Source organism: Notolabrus celidotus, chromosome 18, assembly GCF_009762535.1.
Source record: "Notolabrus celidotus isolate fNotCel1 chromosome 18, fNotCel1.pri, whole genome shotgun sequence".
NCBI classification, from domain to species: Eukaryota; Metazoa; Chordata; class Actinopteri; order Labriformes; family Labridae; genus Notolabrus; species Notolabrus celidotus.
In genome coordinates this window covers 6,095,458-6,113,879 of record NC_048289.1, presented here as the reverse complement: position 1 = coordinate 6,113,879, position 18,422 = coordinate 6,095,458, and the positions used below count along the sequence as shown (strand labels likewise).

Genomic DNA, 18,422 nt, shown 5'->3' with positions numbered 1-18,422 from the left:
GCCTACCTTTGGTGCACTGCAGGCCGTAGCAGGGAGCATTGAGTTTGAAAGCAAGTGTCTTGAAGGTGTTGATGGAGCCCTCGATGGGATGGACCAGGAACAGAGGTCTCTCCTGGCTCTGGACCTTGTTGAGTGGCGTCACTGTGGAGTCGCTGGGGTTGACTAACATCTGGGTCAGGTTTGATTCCAACACGGACTGCAGACTGTTTCTTTTAGTTCCCAGGGAAGACTCTACATGAAGGGGAAGACACAGAAAATCATTTTATAAACGGATCTGCTGGTTTCAAAAAGCCACATGCTTCAGTCCAGTTATGTTGTTGTTGCTGTTGTTTTGTATTGTTTTCGTACCACTTGATCCAGCTGGCTTGCCATTGGACAGCTCTCGCAGCTTGTTGATAGTGAGCTGGCGGATCTCCCTCATGGTCATGACGATGTCGTAGTCTCTCTCCAGAGTCTGACGAACCTCCACACCCATCAAAGAGTCCAGGCCCAGATCAGCCAATGAGGAATCAGCGTTCAGGCTGCTCACATCACGAACACCTGAGGAAGAACGTAACAGAGACGGATCTGTGAGCGGCGTCTCAAGGAATGAAAAACAGACGCTGGCAAAGAAGAATGGAACTCTCATAGATGTGTTCATAATTTGACATAGAGTGGTCTATACTTCCTATGTTTGTAAAAGCGTCTTGAAATAACATTTGGTGTGATTTGGGGCTATACAAATAAATATTGATTGATTGATTGATTGATTGATTGATTGATTGATTGATTGATTGACATCAGGACTTCAGGATTGCGGTCATATCATATCATGGGGCCACTGGTGAGTCCCAAACTCTCTCTTACCGAGAATGTTAGCGACAGTGTCCACCAAGTTCTTCTGATTCCCTCCCTCGCTCTTCACCACCGTCCTCTCCGCCAGCACGAAGCTGGACATCACCGGCCGCTGCTGGCACAGGAAGCGATCCAGCACCTCCAGACAGGACGCGATGCGCTGTGGCAGAGTGCCACCGATCACCGTGTCGTTGCCACCCATCGTCTCCAGAATCACGCCAACGTCTCCGATGGCACCCCACTGGACCGCCAGTCCGGGCAGGCCGTCGTAGCGCCGCTTTTCACACACGCGCTCCATGGCAGAGTTGGCGTATCCGTAATTACTCTGACCGGCGTTGCCTCGGCCACAGCTGACTGAGGAGAAGGTGACGAAGTAGCTGAGGTCTGGACATGATTTTCTGGTCACTCTGGAGAGAGGAGGGATGACGGTGAAGATTAAGAGAGAAGATAAAGCAGAGTGTAACACAGTTTTGACGTGTCTGTTCCTCTTACTCGTCCAGGTTTAAGGTGCCATCATATTTGGGTTTGTTGACATCAATGAAGAGCTGGGGAGTCAGATTCTCCAACATGCCATCCTTCAACACCTGATGATGACAAACACACAACGAGAGGGATGTTCATGAAGAGGAATCACTGCAGCACATCTCAGAGAGGTAATGACAGAAAAGAAAGTCAGTGGAGGGATTTTTATTCTTTGAATTTAAGCTCTGAAGGATTGCTTCAGCCTGCAACAGCAAAGCGACTGCAACAGCTGCATCTAATCCTTGAGGTTAAATGTGTCTGATAAAAAACAACAAAAATAAAAGCTAAGATTGATCGTTATGGCCGCTGTCACACCCTCTTTCCTGTGTGCTTTATAAGTCCTGCTGTGAAGTGGTCTGTGTGGCTGAGTATGAGTGGTCATCTAGGCTGGAGGTGCTTCCAACTGTGCTGCTGGAGGAGGGAGCCAATCAGAAGAGAGCACCTGCCAGGTCTGTGCTCCATGCCTGCCACACACTACCAACTGTATACTGCGTTTGAAGGTAGTACGTAGCATGACAGTTCTGTAGGATTTGTTCTGCAGGATGCTGGGTCAGGGTTTGCCGGATTTCCGGTTTTGGAAAGAACAACGACCAAGCTGATGGAATGTTAGCGCTGTGCATTATGGGAAACAGTACGCAAGGCAGACTGGTCCGTTCATACCTAGAAATGTTCCCAAATCAGTACAACATCCGGGGAGTTTTGGCATACTGCAGATTTTGCTCTTGTTCAGTATAATAGGCGGTTTCGAAAACAGCCACAGAGAACACAAGGAGCAACCTCTCACTAACTCAGACGGTCAGCTGATGAGTCAGAATGGAGAGCACGACCCCAAGAGTTTATATAAGCTTCCCTCACCTGCTCCAGATCAAAGACAATCAGGCACACACACCTGACCCTGCACTGTCATGATCACCTCAACACACTAAGGCTGTTTTCAAACCGCCTACTATACTCGCAGTACATACTGATTTGGCAAAACTTCATTATGTAGTATTAGAACAAGAGTAAATTCTGCAGTATGCCAAAACTACCCGAATGTTGTACTGATTCAGGAAATCTTCTCAGTATGCAATCGACCAGTCTCCCTCACGTACTGTTTCCCACAATGCACAGCGCTAACGTTCTGCTTCTTCTTTTTTTTTTTTTTGAAGGGGGGCACTCAGTTTTTATGAGCTGTATAAATCATTAAATTCCATATAAACCAGTTCTTAACTTTTTAAATCATAAGTGATGCTACAGAAGCAGTTTCTCTATCAGCTTGGCCGTTGTTTACTTCCACTTTCCGAAACCAGAAATCCAGCAACGCCTGGCCCAGCATCCTGCAGACCAGATCCAACAGAACAGTCATACTACATACTACCTTCAAACGCAGTATGCAGTAGGCAGTACCTACTGCCTGCTACATTCGTATGTAGTATGTTGCAGGTCGTTTCGAAAACAGCTTAACTGAATGCCCCACAGTCTCTCTGTTCTGCTGTCACTGCTAACTCTTCTCCTTCACAAGTCGGCAAACACGAATGTTTTGTAAAGAGAAAAGAGAGTGAAGAGTGACCTGCAGCAAAAGGTTGCAGGTCAGAATCAAACCTGGGCTAAAGCCTCTGTACTTGAACGGCACAATATGACTCCCAAAACCCGACTGTGTCACTGATCTGACAGCTGGACTGAAATGACGGCAGAGTTCAAACTCCAACAAAACATGCCCAGATTATTTTCTAATGACTAAACAAATCAGAGTTTTTGTTGTCTCTTTAGTGAGGGGGACTACTAATGATGGTGATGATGATGATGATTAGGTTGCTCTGTGTGTTTACCATAGCAAGGTGGAATACTCCGCCCACTGGCCCCAGTGAGCTGGCCTCAGCGATGAGTCGCTCGGTCCCCTCCGGTGTGCTGACGTCATTGGTCGACACGAGCACCTTCACACCCTGACTCTGCCACTCACGAATGCGCTTCGCCTGGTAACCTAGCAGCAGTCACAGAGAAAAAACGTGTCACAGCAGCACCACGAGCCACGTATCTATCACAGCTCGTGTCATTCATGCTTCACATGTGTTGTTTGTATTTGTGTGACCTCTCTGAGACACTTAGAGGTCAACATTACAGCAGCTGACTGAAGCTCTACCTGAATCTGAGCGGTACCTACCGTTCCTGATTCCTGATCTGGAAGTCAGCACTAGTATCCGGGCTCCTCTCTCAGTCAGCCACTGAGCGAGCTCCAGACCGAAGCCCCCGAGCCCCCCGGTGATGATGTAAGAGTGGGCGGGGCGACAGAACGTACGACAGATCGCTGGGATAGACAGTGGAGAGGATGTTTTGACCGCTGCGTCCTTCTCCTCATTACAGACCTGTGTGCAGAGGAAGCAATGACAAATATTAACACTTTCAATGTTCTCTTCCTAACACACCACGACAGTTTGATGATAGATAGAAATAAAAGTCATCTTATTCTATCTTAAGCTGATGCTCAGACTTCAAACCGACCTTCAGAAGGACTTTGCCGATGTGTTTGCCCTGAGCCATGTATCTGAACGCCGCCTCCACCTGGTCTCTCTCAAACACTGTGGTCTTCAGAGGCTGGACAACACCTCCCATGATGCCTTCCTTCAGCAGCTGGGACACTTCCTCCCACTCCTTGTTGCCCTCCTCAAAGAGCGCGTCCAGCAGGATGCCATGAAACGCAACGTTCTTCAGGAACAGAGCCATGCCTGCAGAGAGGGAACAACAACAACAACATGAGGGGTGGGACATTTACACTTGGTACACATCATCTCCAGAGTGTGATGCACAGAGGCACCAGACAGGTGGGCGGGGCTGATGCACCAAAGCTGTGATTATGGCAGAACTTTGTTTATTCTCTGCATGATGAAAACTGCAGCCTCTCTTTTCCTCAACCACTTAGAGTGCTTTTCTTTCACAGCTCTACGTATATACTGACGGTACAGATAATTGAGTACAGTTATATATATTTGTCTCTGATATTAAAGATCCTGTGGTCTCCTACTCACCCAGCGGAGAGTTGTTGGACAGATCAAATTTGCCGATCTCCATGAAGCGCCCGTGTCTGGCCAGGCAGCGAATACTGGCCTGCAGCTTCTCCTCTGCCAGAGAGTTCAGCACCACATCCACACCTGAAACACAAAAGATACTTTATATTTCACACAAATCAAGTCCCACTGTTAGCTGAACGTGTAACCGAGCGGTCGGTGTAAGAGTCAACTTAAAAACACGAGAGGTTCTGCTAGAATCTTGATTTTACAAACTTTAATAAATCTAATCATCAAGTCTTTCTTTCCACTTGAATCCCAAAGAAGCGTCAAGACATCACCACTTCACACCTGACCTGAATGCAGTGAGATATTCTCCTGTGTAAGTCTGTGTTTCATGGCATGTACAGAAAGAATTGAATTCCTTGTTTCTTCATCGTCTCACCTCGTCCCTGTGTGTGCAGCAGGACGTGCTGTTCAAACGTGGTGTCTCTGGAGTTAGCAAAGGACTCTGCAGTGAGCTGAGGGAACCGCTCCTGCAGGTAGGTCCGCTTTTCTGCTGAGCCTGATTACAATAAACACAGAAATGTGAGGGTTAGGATGGGTGATAAACTGTATCAGAGTTATAATTATGACTTATTGACTCATTACACATCAAGACTGTGCTGAAGCTGCAGGATTCATACAACCATGAAACAGTTAGACTATCTCTTCTATCTGGAGGTAACAGATCCTGTCTTTAACTTCGGTATCAGCTCTAAGATTCATTATGAAACATTAGTGTAAAAGAATAAATGAATTTCTATTGAAGTGTGTGATTCCAAAAATGAGTAAGGATTCTAAAACAGCATGAGCTCTGTAGTCTCAAACATGATATATCATCCTGGTAAAATAAAGAGGAGAGTATTTCTAGATACTTAAAGAAAGAAAGAAAGAAAGAAAGAAAGAAAGAAAGAAAGAAAGAAAGAAAGAAAGAAAGAAAGAAAGAAAGAAAGAAAGAAAGAAAGAAAGAAAGAAAGAAAGAAAGAAAGAAAGAAAGTCATGAACATGAAAAACAAACATCTGAGAAACAAAGTGTGCTGTGATGGTTTTTCTTTCAGAACAATAAACCTCACAGTGACTCAGGAATCCGTGCACTCACCGACTGTGGTGAACACTTTACATTTCTTGCTAAGTGCAATAGCGATGGCCGCCTGGCCGACGCCCCCTGACCCAGAGTGGATGAGGACAGACTCTCCTGGGCGGAGCCGGCCCCGCACAACCAGAGAGTAGTACGCTGTGGCGTAGACCACCGGGACTGAGGCTGCCTGCTCCAGAGTCCTGCACAACAAACAAAGAGTATCATAATACAAACACTGTAAGATACAACAGTCCTTTATATTTCCATCTCCAGGCACACAACACAGTCCAGTTTCAATAACTATTTAACAAGATGTTTTTAAGGGCAGCAAGAACACATTTTAAACAAAACTTTAGACCATGCCTGAAGTTATCGTTCTAGGTGTACTACCATTTAAAAGTTTGGAAACACCTTCTCATTCAAGGGTTTGTATTTATTTTAATGATTGTAAACACTGTAGATTAATACTGAAGACATCAAAACTATGAAAGAACATATATGGAATTATTGGGGTTAGTACACAATGGATAGCCCTATTTGACTACTGTTGTAATCCAGATTATAGCACAACCAGATAATTTCATAGTTTTGATGTCTTCAGTATTAATCTACAATGTTGGAAATAATTAAAATAAATAAAAAACATTGAATGAGAAGGTGTGTCCAAACTTTTGACTGGTAGTGTATATTGCAGTTGACTGAAACACCTGTTGTGTAACATCTGATCAAGAGGCCTGACAATACTGATTCATGCAGTTGACAGGCTACACAGTTGTTTTTGGACATTATTCTCTCTCTTCAGAAGCCAAAGATGAAAAGAAATAAAAATAGAACGCTGATTGTGATTTCAGTGTTTGAAATTAAAATCATTGCACTTTGGTGAACTTGTGAAACATACACAGCTTCAGTCCTCGCTCTTTTTTAACTGTAAAGTTTTGATGCACTTACTCTCTAGCCTGGTTTTACATCTCCATCAGTCTAAATGAAAACTAAATCTCCTGCCTCAGTAGGAACATGATTTCTCCAACTGCAGCATGAACAGTGACTGAACAGTGAGCAGCTGAGTGAACACACGCAGAATATGTGAAACCTGAGACACTGACCAGCTGGAGGGAATATCCCATAGGAAGCGTTTGTCGGCATCCACACTTGTAGCCAGGCCTTTAGCAGGAAGCAGCCCCATCACGCGCCGACCGCTGGGGTCACGGCCAGAAAATTCCATACCCAGCATACACTGCTGCAGAGCCAGGTCACCTACAAGATCAACATTGTAGAGGAGAGGTTAAATGACTCACTTTAAGCCTTTGTTTTCACAGTCAGTGGTCCCATGTAACATTAGTAGCCGGTGAGAGACTCTGGGGTTCATGATGCTCTACATTCATTACCTGGGATAGCATCAGGGGGCAGTTTGCCAGTAGCCAGCATGATGTCTCTGAAGTTGAGGGAGCTGTAGTAGACGCGGCAGAGTTGGACGTTGGGGTCGCTGGTCACAAAGTGTCGGAGTGGAGAGGCGATCCAACGAAGAGATGACAGGTCACCACGAGTTAGCACGTTGACGTAGGCGAACTCTGTTGACGCTTCGTTCAGATCTGAAAAACACAAACAGACAGAAGACAAAAAGTTATGTTTTGGGGAGTTTTTTCCTTTTTGGATGAGACAGTTGAAGAGGCGGAAATGTGGATGGGAGTCGAACCCAATACTGCTGCAATGAGGACTCTAACCTCTCCTCTGTACATGGGGCATGCGCTTTAACAGCTAGGCCAACTGTGCCCCAGATTCATTTCTCATATCAATCTCAGCGGTTTCTTTATACGCTCATGATGTGACAACTGTCCTTCTGCATCTTGCACTGCATTTGTTTTTCTCAAGGCTTTAACAGAGAGGAGAATTATTCACTGATGCAAAAGAGGGAAAGAGACTTAAAGAGGGTTCCTGTTAAGAGTTTACGTCTCTCTGATGCACTCCGCTGACTTCAGGGAAGAAGGATTTAGTCAGCCAGAGTTTTCCAGAAGTGACGGCTGACATAGATAACCTGTGATTAGGATGTGTCAACAGGTAAACATGAGATTTATAGGCTGAGTGCCGAGTCCAGGCTTTGTTTATAACTTCACAATGTTACACTTTGTGCAACAAAAACTACTACAACAATGATTCCCGTTCAGTAAGGCTCATGGGGAAAACAGTGTCAGTTGGATGTGATGGAAAGTGTTTACTGATCATGGTTTCTCTCTCAGTCTGAACGCTGTACAGTAAAGCTTCCCACAGAATCACACTATGGATCTGTTCTGTAACACAATCTGTGAATCAGAACAGAAGATATAAGGGATGTTTTGGTACCTTGAGAGATGAGCTGGTGCCTGAAGACGCCCCAGTGTCCGTCTCTGAACACGTTCATGACCAGATCCCCTTCCAACACTGACTGCATGGACTTGGGCTGGAGGGTTGGCACTGTAGAGGACTTGTTCAGGTTGGACACAAACGCACAGCTGGAAAACACAGAAAGGGGAAAAACATCAGACTGAGCATTTCAAAGAATAAATTATGAGGTTAAAGGTACTTTGAGGAGATTTGAGGCTGTGTTGACTCTGGTGACCACTGTGGATGACGTTGGTAGGGTTAATCCAGGATGAAGACTGTAGTTCCCATGTGACGATTTCAAAATCAGTTAAAAATTCTGCACTGTGCCTTAAATAAGTGCTTACAAAACACTGATTGTTTAATGTCTTTTAAGTTCTATCACAAAGCTATATGTTAAAACCCTAAAGTGAAACTGAACAGTGACTAATCCTCGCACTAACAGCACCAGTCGCTTTCAACTGGCCGAAATGCTGCTTCAGAGAAATCTGCAGTATCTATTTACAGTGTGTCGAGGACGTGTGTCTTACCGTATTCTGTTGCCCCCTGGCTCCTGCCGCAGACAGTTGACCATTCCCACGATGCCGCAGTGAGCCTGAGAGGCCGTCAACCAAACCGGACAGTCTGATGAGTCAGCGATGGTCGTCTGCATCAGAAACACACACTTGCTGTCACAGACAAGCTGAGTCTGACAGACTGTAAGTGTCACAGGCCACTGTTTGACTTTTCATAAGTCACACACACTGAAACGTAAAGTACCCACCTTTAGTGTTTCCACCCACTTGTAGTCGGTGCCGTCCACAGGCAGGAACACAGGCTGCTTTTTACCCGGAGACTGAGTGCGGCAGAGGAAGAGGGCGGAGCCGTAGAAAGACTTCTTGACAGCCACCAGGTTGAGGGACGCCTCAGAAAACACCTTCTCCCACTCAGCCTGGAGGCAGAGGGAGGAAAACATGTCCTCTTAGCACACATCAACATCTCATGAGACTGACTTTACAACTAAATTATTACAGAAAAACATTCATTGAAATCTGAACTCTGATTGAGTATACAGATTGTATAAAATGTCAGTACAGGCCTTAGTATACTTTAAAAAGGACATTGCTATAAATTTAGATTATTGTAATTATCCTTGTCGTCCTTCCTGATCTGAACACTGACCTGTGTGAGCAGTCTGCCCGGGCTGCTGTTCTGAGCGCTACTGGAGAGGAACGTCACTGTTTCCCCGAGCGTCTCCCCCTTCAGGAGGGTGTGCAGCAGAACAAACCCTCCTTGTTTGGCTCCTGTAGCTAAATTTGCCATCAGCAGTCCAGGTTCCGTCCTCAGAGGACCCCAGGCGTGGTTACACAGCACCAGGTCTGCTGCACCTCCTGGAGCCGGACCTGTGAGGGGGTCCCACTGAGCTGAAGTCACCATAAGCTCCTCCAGGGAGGCTTGATGGGGAGTCAGAAGCTCCAGGTTGGCTGTTGTGGCGGTGTAATCTACACTCAGCATTGGCTGAATGTTGAGAAGGGGAACCACGCGGGAGAAGAGCTGACCATCTTCTGACAAAGCCTGGAGGAGTCAGGAGAGGTGGAGGGTGAGACCGACTCAAAGAGCTGAATCTGGGTGATTACCTGCATCGTAATGAGCTCTGTGATATGGTTACAGTCTTACCTCCAGGACTTTAATCTTTCCAGGCATGATGTTCTCCAGGGCAGTGTCCAGGCAGTGTCTGAGTCCAGGGTGGTCCAGCAGACCCTGCAGGAGACCGTCCTGCAGCAGACATGCCCTCTCCTTCTCCACCGTCTGCTCCAGCTCAGACTGAAGGTTTCCATTCAGCTCCAGGCCGCAGAGCAGCGTCAGCAGACGAGCCAGGCTGGGCTCAGATGCTTCAGTTTCCAGGCTGGGGAGGGGGCCGTTTGACTCCCCCTGAAGCCCGGGTATGGACAGCTTCACACCATGATTGGCCAACTTCTGCTGCAGCCTTTGGATTAAACCTGGACGGATGCAAACAAAGAGAAGGAGCGGATGAGTTTAGTTTGTCCAACATCCTTTTCTTCATCATCCTGTTCTTTTGTGGACACTGTATGTCGCTGTAAAGTTTGATCTGTCTGCTGAGACAGAGGAGTCACAGAGGGTGTATCTGTCATACCTTTACAGATCCTCAGCTGCTCTGCCAGCTTCCCATTGGCTGTCAGGCACTCCTTCTCTACATAGGGAACAAACACAAACTCCTCCAGAGTGGGGGGACTCTGCTGCTGCTGACGGCGAGGGGCCACAGTGGCGTGAAGACCACAGATCTGAACCCCACCAGCAGTGATGTTGTCAAGGCATCTGTTCACGTGGACGTCCACAGCTAAGGAAAGCAGATATGTTTAAATAACCGTCACATGATCACAGTTTAGTGAATCCGTCTTTAACATCTTGATAAAACGCACCTTGCTCTCCTTCTGCATACTCGCTGACCTTCTCCTGATGAAGAGCCGGATCGATGCACACCGAGCGGATCCTCGTCGGCAAACGGAGACTCCGACCTGACAGCCCCACGACGATCATCTGCAGCATCGTGTCCAAGAACGTCACCCAGTTTCCTGTCCACTGCAGCTTCCCACTGTCTCCTGGAGAAAGTCAAACACATCACAGATGCCAAAAACAATCAGCGCTACTTCAGCCAGGAGCATGTGAAGGAACTTTTTCTTGAGGCACTTAAAACAGGACAGATGTAACACACTCTCATTGCTACCTGCATTGTTGGACTCTAAGATGCCTTGAAAGGTCTTCCTGTAGTCGTAGCCCCTCAGGCGCAGCTCTTTGTAGATGTCAGGAGCTGTAAGCTTCATTTTGGGATCACTGTCTTCGTTGGCAGCTTGTTGACGAATCTGGGCGTGGAATGAGTCGAGGGCTGCGTCCTGCAGGAGGCTCACCTTACCTGAACATCAAACGCAGAATGAGAGGAGATGCAGAGTTTAAGGGATGTGAGGATTTTATCATGTTTGCTGAGGAAGCTTGTGAAGCTACAAAGAGAGGTGCAGTATCACTGACACTGAGCACCATATTCAATGTTTAAGGGATAAATCTGTTTCATTATATGGAAATAACCAGTCGCATTTCTGCTACTCCATAAATCTTCTTCTCAAAACGAAAACAGCCCTTTATCCATCTTAGCTCCAAAATATCAAATATGTTTGATTACGTTTTACCAGAAAATGAAATAAACCAAGCTCTGCCTTCACTTGTAGAATATGATAAAAAGTTCCACATTTTCAATCAGCTACTTAAGAAAGTGATCTGTGGTAATGTGGAGCTGGCATTTTGTTTTTTTTAATCCTATTTTTGATTGATCTTCAGAAACATTCTAACACTTCAATATCAGTAAGTTTAACATTTATAAAACTGGGACCTTCACCATTAAAGTTGTCTCTCTATATTATTGTGTTTCTGTCTTGTTTGTCTTCTGTCTTACAAAAATTAAAATAAAATAATAATAATAATAACAATAATAACAATAATAACAACAACTAAAATATGAATACAAATAATAATAATATTAATAATAATATTAATAATAATATTAATAATAATAACAATATTAATATTATTATTATTAATATTATTAATAATAATAATAATGATACTAATAATAATAAAAATAATAATAATAATAATAATAATAATAATAATAATAATAATAATAATAATAATAATAATAATCAAATGATTTTTAGATGTTGGATTTCTGATTTCCATGAGCTATGAGCTAAAATTATAAAAATGTTAACAAAAAAAGGCTTTCTATTTCCACACAATGAATACTGAAAATATAAAGATGATCTTTCAAGATTAAATCACAAAATAAATAAACTTTTCTATGATACTTTAATTTGATGAGAGGTGCCTGTTTGTGACAATTTGTCGATGCAGCTCCGTGCAACTGAGCATTGAGATGCAGGGTGATTATTTTCACATTCAGAACAAACTGCACAGAGCTGCAGAGCTTCCTGGGTGTGTTTGCACTTGAATATCATACAGACAATACGCTTTCTGAATCAGACCTTTATATGGAGCAGATAGCAGGATAAATTATCATCAAATCTTTGTGCTGTTAGAGGCTGCAATCCTTTTTTAGTGAATTAGCTCCTTTGCCTCCAGATAACAGGGGATAAACTCCTCTGTCTCCAGATTAGTCCCCACCCTTCAAAGCCTGGACAGCAGCTGCAGAGCTGCAAGATCAATTCCTGCCCTCTAAGACCTCAAACCATCTCAGTCTCCTGGTTGTAAACTGGGATAGCATTTTATCTATGATCTCAGTCGTCTTTAAACAGAGCACACATTTGAAACATTGATGTTGTAGTCGTCCGTGTTCATTGACCTGAGATAAACTAATATCTAAGTGAAAAAGCTTAAACCTATCCGATTAACTCCATATCTATCAACCTTATGGAACTCAAATCTCCTGCAGGGTCTGGTTTTTCAAACATTAGATACTGAGTGAACAAAATCTTCCTACCACTGACTGTCAGGTTTCCATTCTCTGAAACCTCAAACTTGTTGGTGGCCGGCATGAGACGCACCTCCAGCTGGACCGAGCCTGAGGAAACACAGAACGACAGCAGTCAGTAAACACGAGACAGAAAGTCCAGCTACTCATCGGTCTGTAACACTCTTAACATCTCCACTACGCTGCTCCGCTCTCACCGCTCTTTGGCAGGATGGTGGCTCGATGGATGGTGATATCCTCAAAGGTTATCGGGGTGGTTTCCATAACAACACCCAGATTCCTCACCAGGGTGCGCCAGGCCAGCACCAGGTAACCGGTCGCCGGATAAAGGACACGCCCGTCAATGCAGTGACCGAGCATGTAGTAATCTGCTGACTCTGGGTTGATGTCTGTTGGTGGACAGAGAAGAGGTCAACACTGACAACACTTTTTAGATTCTCTTCTTCAGCTCTGATTCTAGTTTTTCTTTTCTACTGTTATATTTTACATTTTGAAAGATTAGCAGCTGTAAGAAGGTTTGTCTTTGATCCTGTAGATTGCTCAACCTGCAGCCAAAATACAGGCTGTAAAAGCTGCAAAATAATCCTTAGTGGCTCACTCAAAGTACGCTCAGTAAAAGTGTTTGTTTTTGACAGACTCAGATTTTTCTTTGACAAACAACACCCTCTCTGTAGAGACCCTGTTGTTCATGTAAGAAGAGAGAAACAGCCTGCTTTCTTCTAACATCGCTCACTGTGAATATTTGCTGAGAGAAAAGATACAAAAGGGTTATTTCTTCAGCATGCTGCAGAAAGTCTCAGCTGAGGCTAAGCGGCAACCTCCGATCTCAAAATATGAAGCCCATGCAGAAGTGTTATAAACTGCAGTTCATCAAGAATCCACTTGAGGCTGGCTGCAGAAACACTAGAAACCACATACACACTAATTCAAAGAAGACGATCTTCGCAGCAGAAATAAACATGTTTACAGCCTGGTTCAAAAACGGCTTGGGTAGAAGATATTAAGATTATGAGTTTTTGCCCAAATAAGGACATGACTGACTTGATTGACAGGCGGGGACACATAGCTGTTGTGTAGGAGGCTCAAACCCCGCCTCTTTACGTCACACTTTGACTGGTTGAGTTCCACATTACCAATATGGCTTCTGCCAACGATTGGCTTTAAAACAGCGCTTGATGTCACAGATGAGTGACATCACGGATACTACGTCCATTATTTATACAGTCTCTGGCTGAGGCCCCCCCACAAGGGTTACAGGTATGAAAAAGTAAAATATAGAAATCACTACTGTTGTCATTGATCTTGTAGTTCCTAAAGAGGCATCAGAGTAAATTTACATCTGTTCATAACAAGTCAAAAACTCCCAAACAGCATCTATCTTCTTCATTAAAAAGGGCCATCTCAAGCAGCAACCTCTGGTCTCTATATATGAAGCCAGTGGGGACACACTGTAGCTGTAAGCGAAGAAGCCAAAAGCCCACCTCAACTCCACCACTTTGCTTTTTGTTAGGTCGATACAAAATTAGGCTGAGTCAGCACTTTTGAAAAGGAAGCCACCATCGATAAGCTTCAGAACAGCGCTTCAGAAACCAATGAGCGATGTCACCAAGACTATGTCCATGTATCGTACAGTCTGTGGTCAATTTCTGAGAGTTATCAGATGGTTCCAACATGCTTACATTTGCTTGGCCCCCGTCGCCCCAAAAGTCTAGGCCTGAATGAACTCACTGTTCTAATATGACACACGTGGGCACCTGCTTCTCTTTCCCAGGTTTGTCTCTTACCGATCTTAAAGACAGTGGCAGAGCTGGATCCTCCTGAGCCAGCCACAAAGTGTTCTGGCAGTGGGACATCCCAGGTCTGGGCATGATCCCACTGAATCAAGGGCGAGATCAGAGGGGTACCAACTGGGACCGGGTACTCCACCGCGGGCCAGAAGCTGTTAGCATCCACGTTGATGCTGTGAAGGAAAATAGAAAAATACAAGTCATGAGCATCTTAACAGGAAGTGCACAGAGAGAGGACGAAGATAGCTTCACAATACCGACCCGCTCATGTAGACTTTTCCAATGTTTGAGAGGAAGAACTCGAGGTTGTTGGTGTGACCTCTCTTCATCAAGGGGAGGATGGTGCAGGTGTGCTTCAGGCTTCTCTTCAGGATGGCCTGGACAGGAAGAAGGTAGGAATAATCAGACGCTTCATTAAGGTAGGACGAAAACTTTCCTATTTTAAGAATGGCAGACTGTCTATGATCACAGCTTTATTGATGGTTAGCATCCAAAAACAAGATTCAGTAGGAGAACAAAACACAGAGGGAACTTGCTTTAAAGAGATAGTTCTGGTTTTTGAAGTGTGGCTCTATGAGGTTGTCAAAAGTACGTTTATACTGTATAACACACACGTGATCCAGGTGATCCTCTACCTCTTTGTGGAGGAACCATGTGGAGAACAAGCAGAGAAACTACCTTCACGTCCCCTTTCTGTGTCATCATATCAACAGCATGCTGAGCGTACCTGCAGAAGAGCGTGAGGCGCGATCTCCACCACCACAGCGTTCTCCGGCACCAGACGGAGCCCCTCCTGGAACAGCACAGGGCTGACCAGGTTGTTGACATGATAATCAGCCGAGCTGGTCAGAGCCAGAGGAGAGCCCCAATCAGCCTGAGGGATGCTGGTGCTCACCCAGCGGGATGAACGCTGCCGTGGCTCCTTTATCACCTGCACACAAGATGATAATGAGAATTACTTACTGAATAAACACCCTCCAAACCGACTACAGCACACCTGAAACAAGAGAGGCTGCAAGTGTTATCAACCTATTACAGATATATGACGTGTTTATGTGCTCAGATGATCCCTGATATGAAAGCGTGTTAACAGAGATCCAGGAAACAATGCTCGATGTCTTTGAGGCAAAGTGTCGTTATATGATTAATCAAGAAGAGTGCTTTCTGACTCTGCAGTTAACTCAGTCTGCAGAAATAAAGCAGAGCCTCACAGTGAACAATCTACTTAGAAGAGATCTGTTTTGGTATCAGCAGGATTCAAAGCTATATTTTGAATTACGTTAGATCTACAAACCTTTTTCAGAGCAGCCAGCAGGACAGGAGCGATGGATGCCATGTAGTAGGAGTGGAAAGCAACGCCAGCGCTGCGCACCTCCTTTGCAAAAACTCCCTGCTCTTTCAGCTCCGCCACATATTTACTGATCGCATCCTGGAGAAAACAAACACATCACATCTGTTATCAGATCGTTGGGTCTGTGCATTAAAAACAACATCAACATGCATCCGTTTGTGGACATTGAACCGCAGCGGATGACAACAGTATGTGCCGAAACAGCAAACCCTTTTTGATTTAAAGATCATGGACACCAACGAATCCTTCATGATTTATATCAATAATCACATGTAGTATTCAGCAAAAACTCTGGTAGCATTTCTAACAAACACACTTTTGAATCCAGGGTACAGCTTAGAAGAGAGAGCCATGCCACAAAAGCAGAGTTACATCTCAGCAAATGGAAACTTTAAAAAGTCTGGATGCAAAGCGGGTTCAGGGTTGGAGTTACATGTCAAAGTCTGAAGAATATGTTTATACCTGAGGACCAGAGATGGTGACGGTGTCTTCAGCGTTGTGACAGGCTGGTACAATTCCCTGAGGACACTGATCCAGACACTCCTGCCAGGTCATCCCTGTGAAACACACACAGGTTGAAGACACATCAAGCAAGCAAAGAAGACAGCAGCAGAGAATCAGAGCATCTCTTACCGACTGCAGCCATGCCTCCTGGAGGAAGTTTGGCCTCCTTGATACAGCGTCCTCTCCAGTAGGCGGCCAGGACGGCCTCGCTGTGGGTGAGGGAGCCATCAGCGTAGCCACAAGCCAGCTCTCCCACAGAGTGTCCGATGATACCGTCAGGCTTCAGACCCAGCTTAGTGAGCAGGTCGATCTCAGCTATCTGCAAGCAGGTGACACACGAGGGGGTTGATTGTTAACTCAACTGTTTGAGTTATACCAAGCTTTAAAGATACACAGACTTCAGCAGGGGTTTGCATTCAGTGACAGGGCGCTGCTAGCTGTCTGCTTGGCGTCACTTCTCAGCAAAGGGCTTAAACAGGACTGATACATCAACCTTGCATGTTATAAAGGTTGATACGTCTGCATCAGCTGAACATTTTTAAATTGAAAAGTACAGAAGAGACATAGGTTTTCTAAGAGACACTTCCTGAGACTGAAATGATCATATAGCAGTCTTTTTTTGGTAAATTATGAAAGTAACGAAAGTCGTAGAGGTAGAATAAACACAAACATGTTGGGATCAGTGTGTAGTACATTACATCATCTTCTCTAAGCAGCAGTAGAACAAGTTAAATTCAAGCATGTTGGTTCAAGATAAGAGAAAATTGAATGAGTCGTATAATCCTTACCTGTATGGCAGCGAGGGCGACAAAGGCATGAACAGTGTCTTCAAAGGTGGTCTCGTCTGCATCCATGAGCAGGCTGGACACCACCAGGCCGGTTTCCTTCAGCGCGGTGTCTGATCGCAGGATGGACTCTCTGAAGTCCGGCAGCTGCATGAGACTGCGGCCCATACCTGCCCACTGGGTCCCCATACCTGTGTGCACACAATACAGAACACAGTAGAACATCAGCTACTGTGAATACACATCTAACACAGGACGTCTGAGTAGTCAGTAGTGTTTATCCTGTGTATTAACAAATGACTGCCCATCCAGATATTGTCAGAAAGCAAATGTTCCCTGTGTGGGTTCATAGCTTTACATAACTTATAATAGGATAAACTTCACCAATATTAAAGGTGACATATCACGCTTTTTTCATCAATATATATTGGTCTAAGAGGTCCCCAAAACATGTCTTTAAAGTTTATGCTCAAAAAAACACCTTGAAATCAGATTTTGGCATGCCTGAAAACCCCTCTTCTTCAGTCCTCCTCAGAACACTCTGTTTTCCCTCTGACCACGCCCCCTCAGGAAGTGGGTGTGGCCTCAGCTCTCCAGCACGTTGATCTAATGTTTACATGTTGGATGAATATACACGGCTGCTAAGAGATCACGTTACTTCAACCCTCTGAATCTGATCCAGAATCTGATCCTGATGGAGAGGCGCCTGCAGCAGGACCTTTCTGAACGATTGGTCATAGATTTAGTGTTTCTTGTTGTTTTATTTGTCAGTATGTCGACGTGTGTCTTGGTACACAGCTACAAACATGTAGCTATGTGGCTATGCTAACTAGCGCTAGCACTTATCCATGATAAATAAAAATCATCCACTAGATCTTCAAATCTGCAGACGTGGGGAGTAAACCCGACCTTTGTGTTTATTAAGACAGCCTACAACTAGCATGCCTCCCTCCTAAGCTCCTTGTTAGCACACGTGTGCAGGTAATGAAAAACGGAGGGGGGATTCAGCATTATTTTATACAGTCTATGGGCTGAACAAGCTCCGAGCTCTGACTCCGTGACAGACCGGATATTGTTGTTACGTAACAAAAACACAGAAGTCTGAAACGGCTCGTTTCACACACATTTACAGAAAGGTGGAGGAATCAAAACAGGGGCAGAATGGATTTTTTTCATTCTCGGGGGGTTTGTAGACATGCCAGGGACACATATTTCAGGTAGAGAACCATTAAAAAGTCCATTTTGCATGATATGTCACCTTTAAGAGCTACGTAAACATGCCTCATTGGAAGATGAGTTAGCTGGGACAGACTCAGCTTTGACAGACAAGAAGCACCTGTCCATCTGTGCCACAATAAGAAGATCATATTGCAGACTGCAGAGCTCATGCTTCATCAGATCTGCCCGCAACAAAATGAGCCAACAATTCCCATGTTCTTGTTTTGTACTGAGTTTGAATTGACTGTTTCTGAAGCGGGATATAAGGGGAGTTTTAAGGCTTGCAGGCTTTCAAATCAGCTACAGGTGTCACGCAGCACAAATGGCTTCCACTCAAGTCTTTACCTCGGTGTGATGGATCTGAGAACACAATTCATATCTCTTACTCTCCTCTATCCCTCTTTCAAACACGGTCTCAGCAGATGTGTTTCTAACATGAGTCTGGTCCTGCTGGAGGTTTCTGCCTGTTAAAGGAAGTTTGT

At 44.8% G+C, this 18,422-nt stretch overlaps 1 protein-coding gene across 1 annotated transcript in view; it reads right to left on the bottom strand.

The window, feature by feature from the left end:
- fasn (fatty acid synthase) overlaps nucleotides 1-18,422 on the bottom strand; it is a 38,699-nt gene that overhangs the window by 4,512 nt on the left and 15,765 nt on the right. The window contains exons 10-38 of the mRNA XM_034707711.1: nucleotides 16,726-16,913; nucleotides 16,067-16,256; nucleotides 15,896-15,990; nucleotides 15,377-15,511; nucleotides 14,810-15,013; nucleotides 14,344-14,459; nucleotides 14,080-14,255; nucleotides 12,493-12,684; nucleotides 12,305-12,385; nucleotides 10,541-10,726; nucleotides 10,236-10,415; nucleotides 9,950-10,153; nucleotides 9,472-9,794; nucleotides 8,977-9,369; nucleotides 8,579-8,746; nucleotides 8,346-8,461; nucleotides 7,798-7,946; nucleotides 6,846-7,049; nucleotides 6,564-6,714; nucleotides 5,482-5,660; nucleotides 4,786-4,905; nucleotides 4,362-4,484; nucleotides 3,838-4,061; nucleotides 3,500-3,701; nucleotides 3,168-3,319; nucleotides 1,327-1,418; nucleotides 847-1,241; nucleotides 349-540; nucleotides 7-231 (exon numbers count right to left, since the gene is read on the bottom strand). Of these exons, the coding sequence (XP_034563602.1) occupies nucleotides 7-231; nucleotides 349-540; nucleotides 847-1,241; nucleotides 1,327-1,418; nucleotides 3,168-3,319; nucleotides 3,500-3,701; nucleotides 3,838-4,061; nucleotides 4,362-4,484; nucleotides 4,786-4,905; nucleotides 5,482-5,660; nucleotides 6,564-6,714; nucleotides 6,846-7,049; nucleotides 7,798-7,946; nucleotides 8,346-8,461; nucleotides 8,579-8,746; nucleotides 8,977-9,369; nucleotides 9,472-9,794; nucleotides 9,950-10,153; nucleotides 10,236-10,415; nucleotides 10,541-10,726; nucleotides 12,305-12,385; nucleotides 12,493-12,684; nucleotides 14,080-14,255; nucleotides 14,344-14,459; nucleotides 14,810-15,013; nucleotides 15,377-15,511; nucleotides 15,896-15,990; nucleotides 16,067-16,256; nucleotides 16,726-16,913 (5,355 nt within the window). The remainder of the gene's footprint in view (nucleotides 1-6; nucleotides 232-348; nucleotides 541-846; nucleotides 1,242-1,326; nucleotides 1,419-3,167; nucleotides 3,320-3,499; nucleotides 3,702-3,837; nucleotides 4,062-4,361; nucleotides 4,485-4,785; nucleotides 4,906-5,481; nucleotides 5,661-6,563; nucleotides 6,715-6,845; nucleotides 7,050-7,797; nucleotides 7,947-8,345; nucleotides 8,462-8,578; nucleotides 8,747-8,976; nucleotides 9,370-9,471; nucleotides 9,795-9,949; nucleotides 10,154-10,235; nucleotides 10,416-10,540; nucleotides 10,727-12,304; nucleotides 12,386-12,492; nucleotides 12,685-14,079; nucleotides 14,256-14,343; nucleotides 14,460-14,809; nucleotides 15,014-15,376; nucleotides 15,512-15,895; nucleotides 15,991-16,066; nucleotides 16,257-16,725; nucleotides 16,914-18,422) is intronic.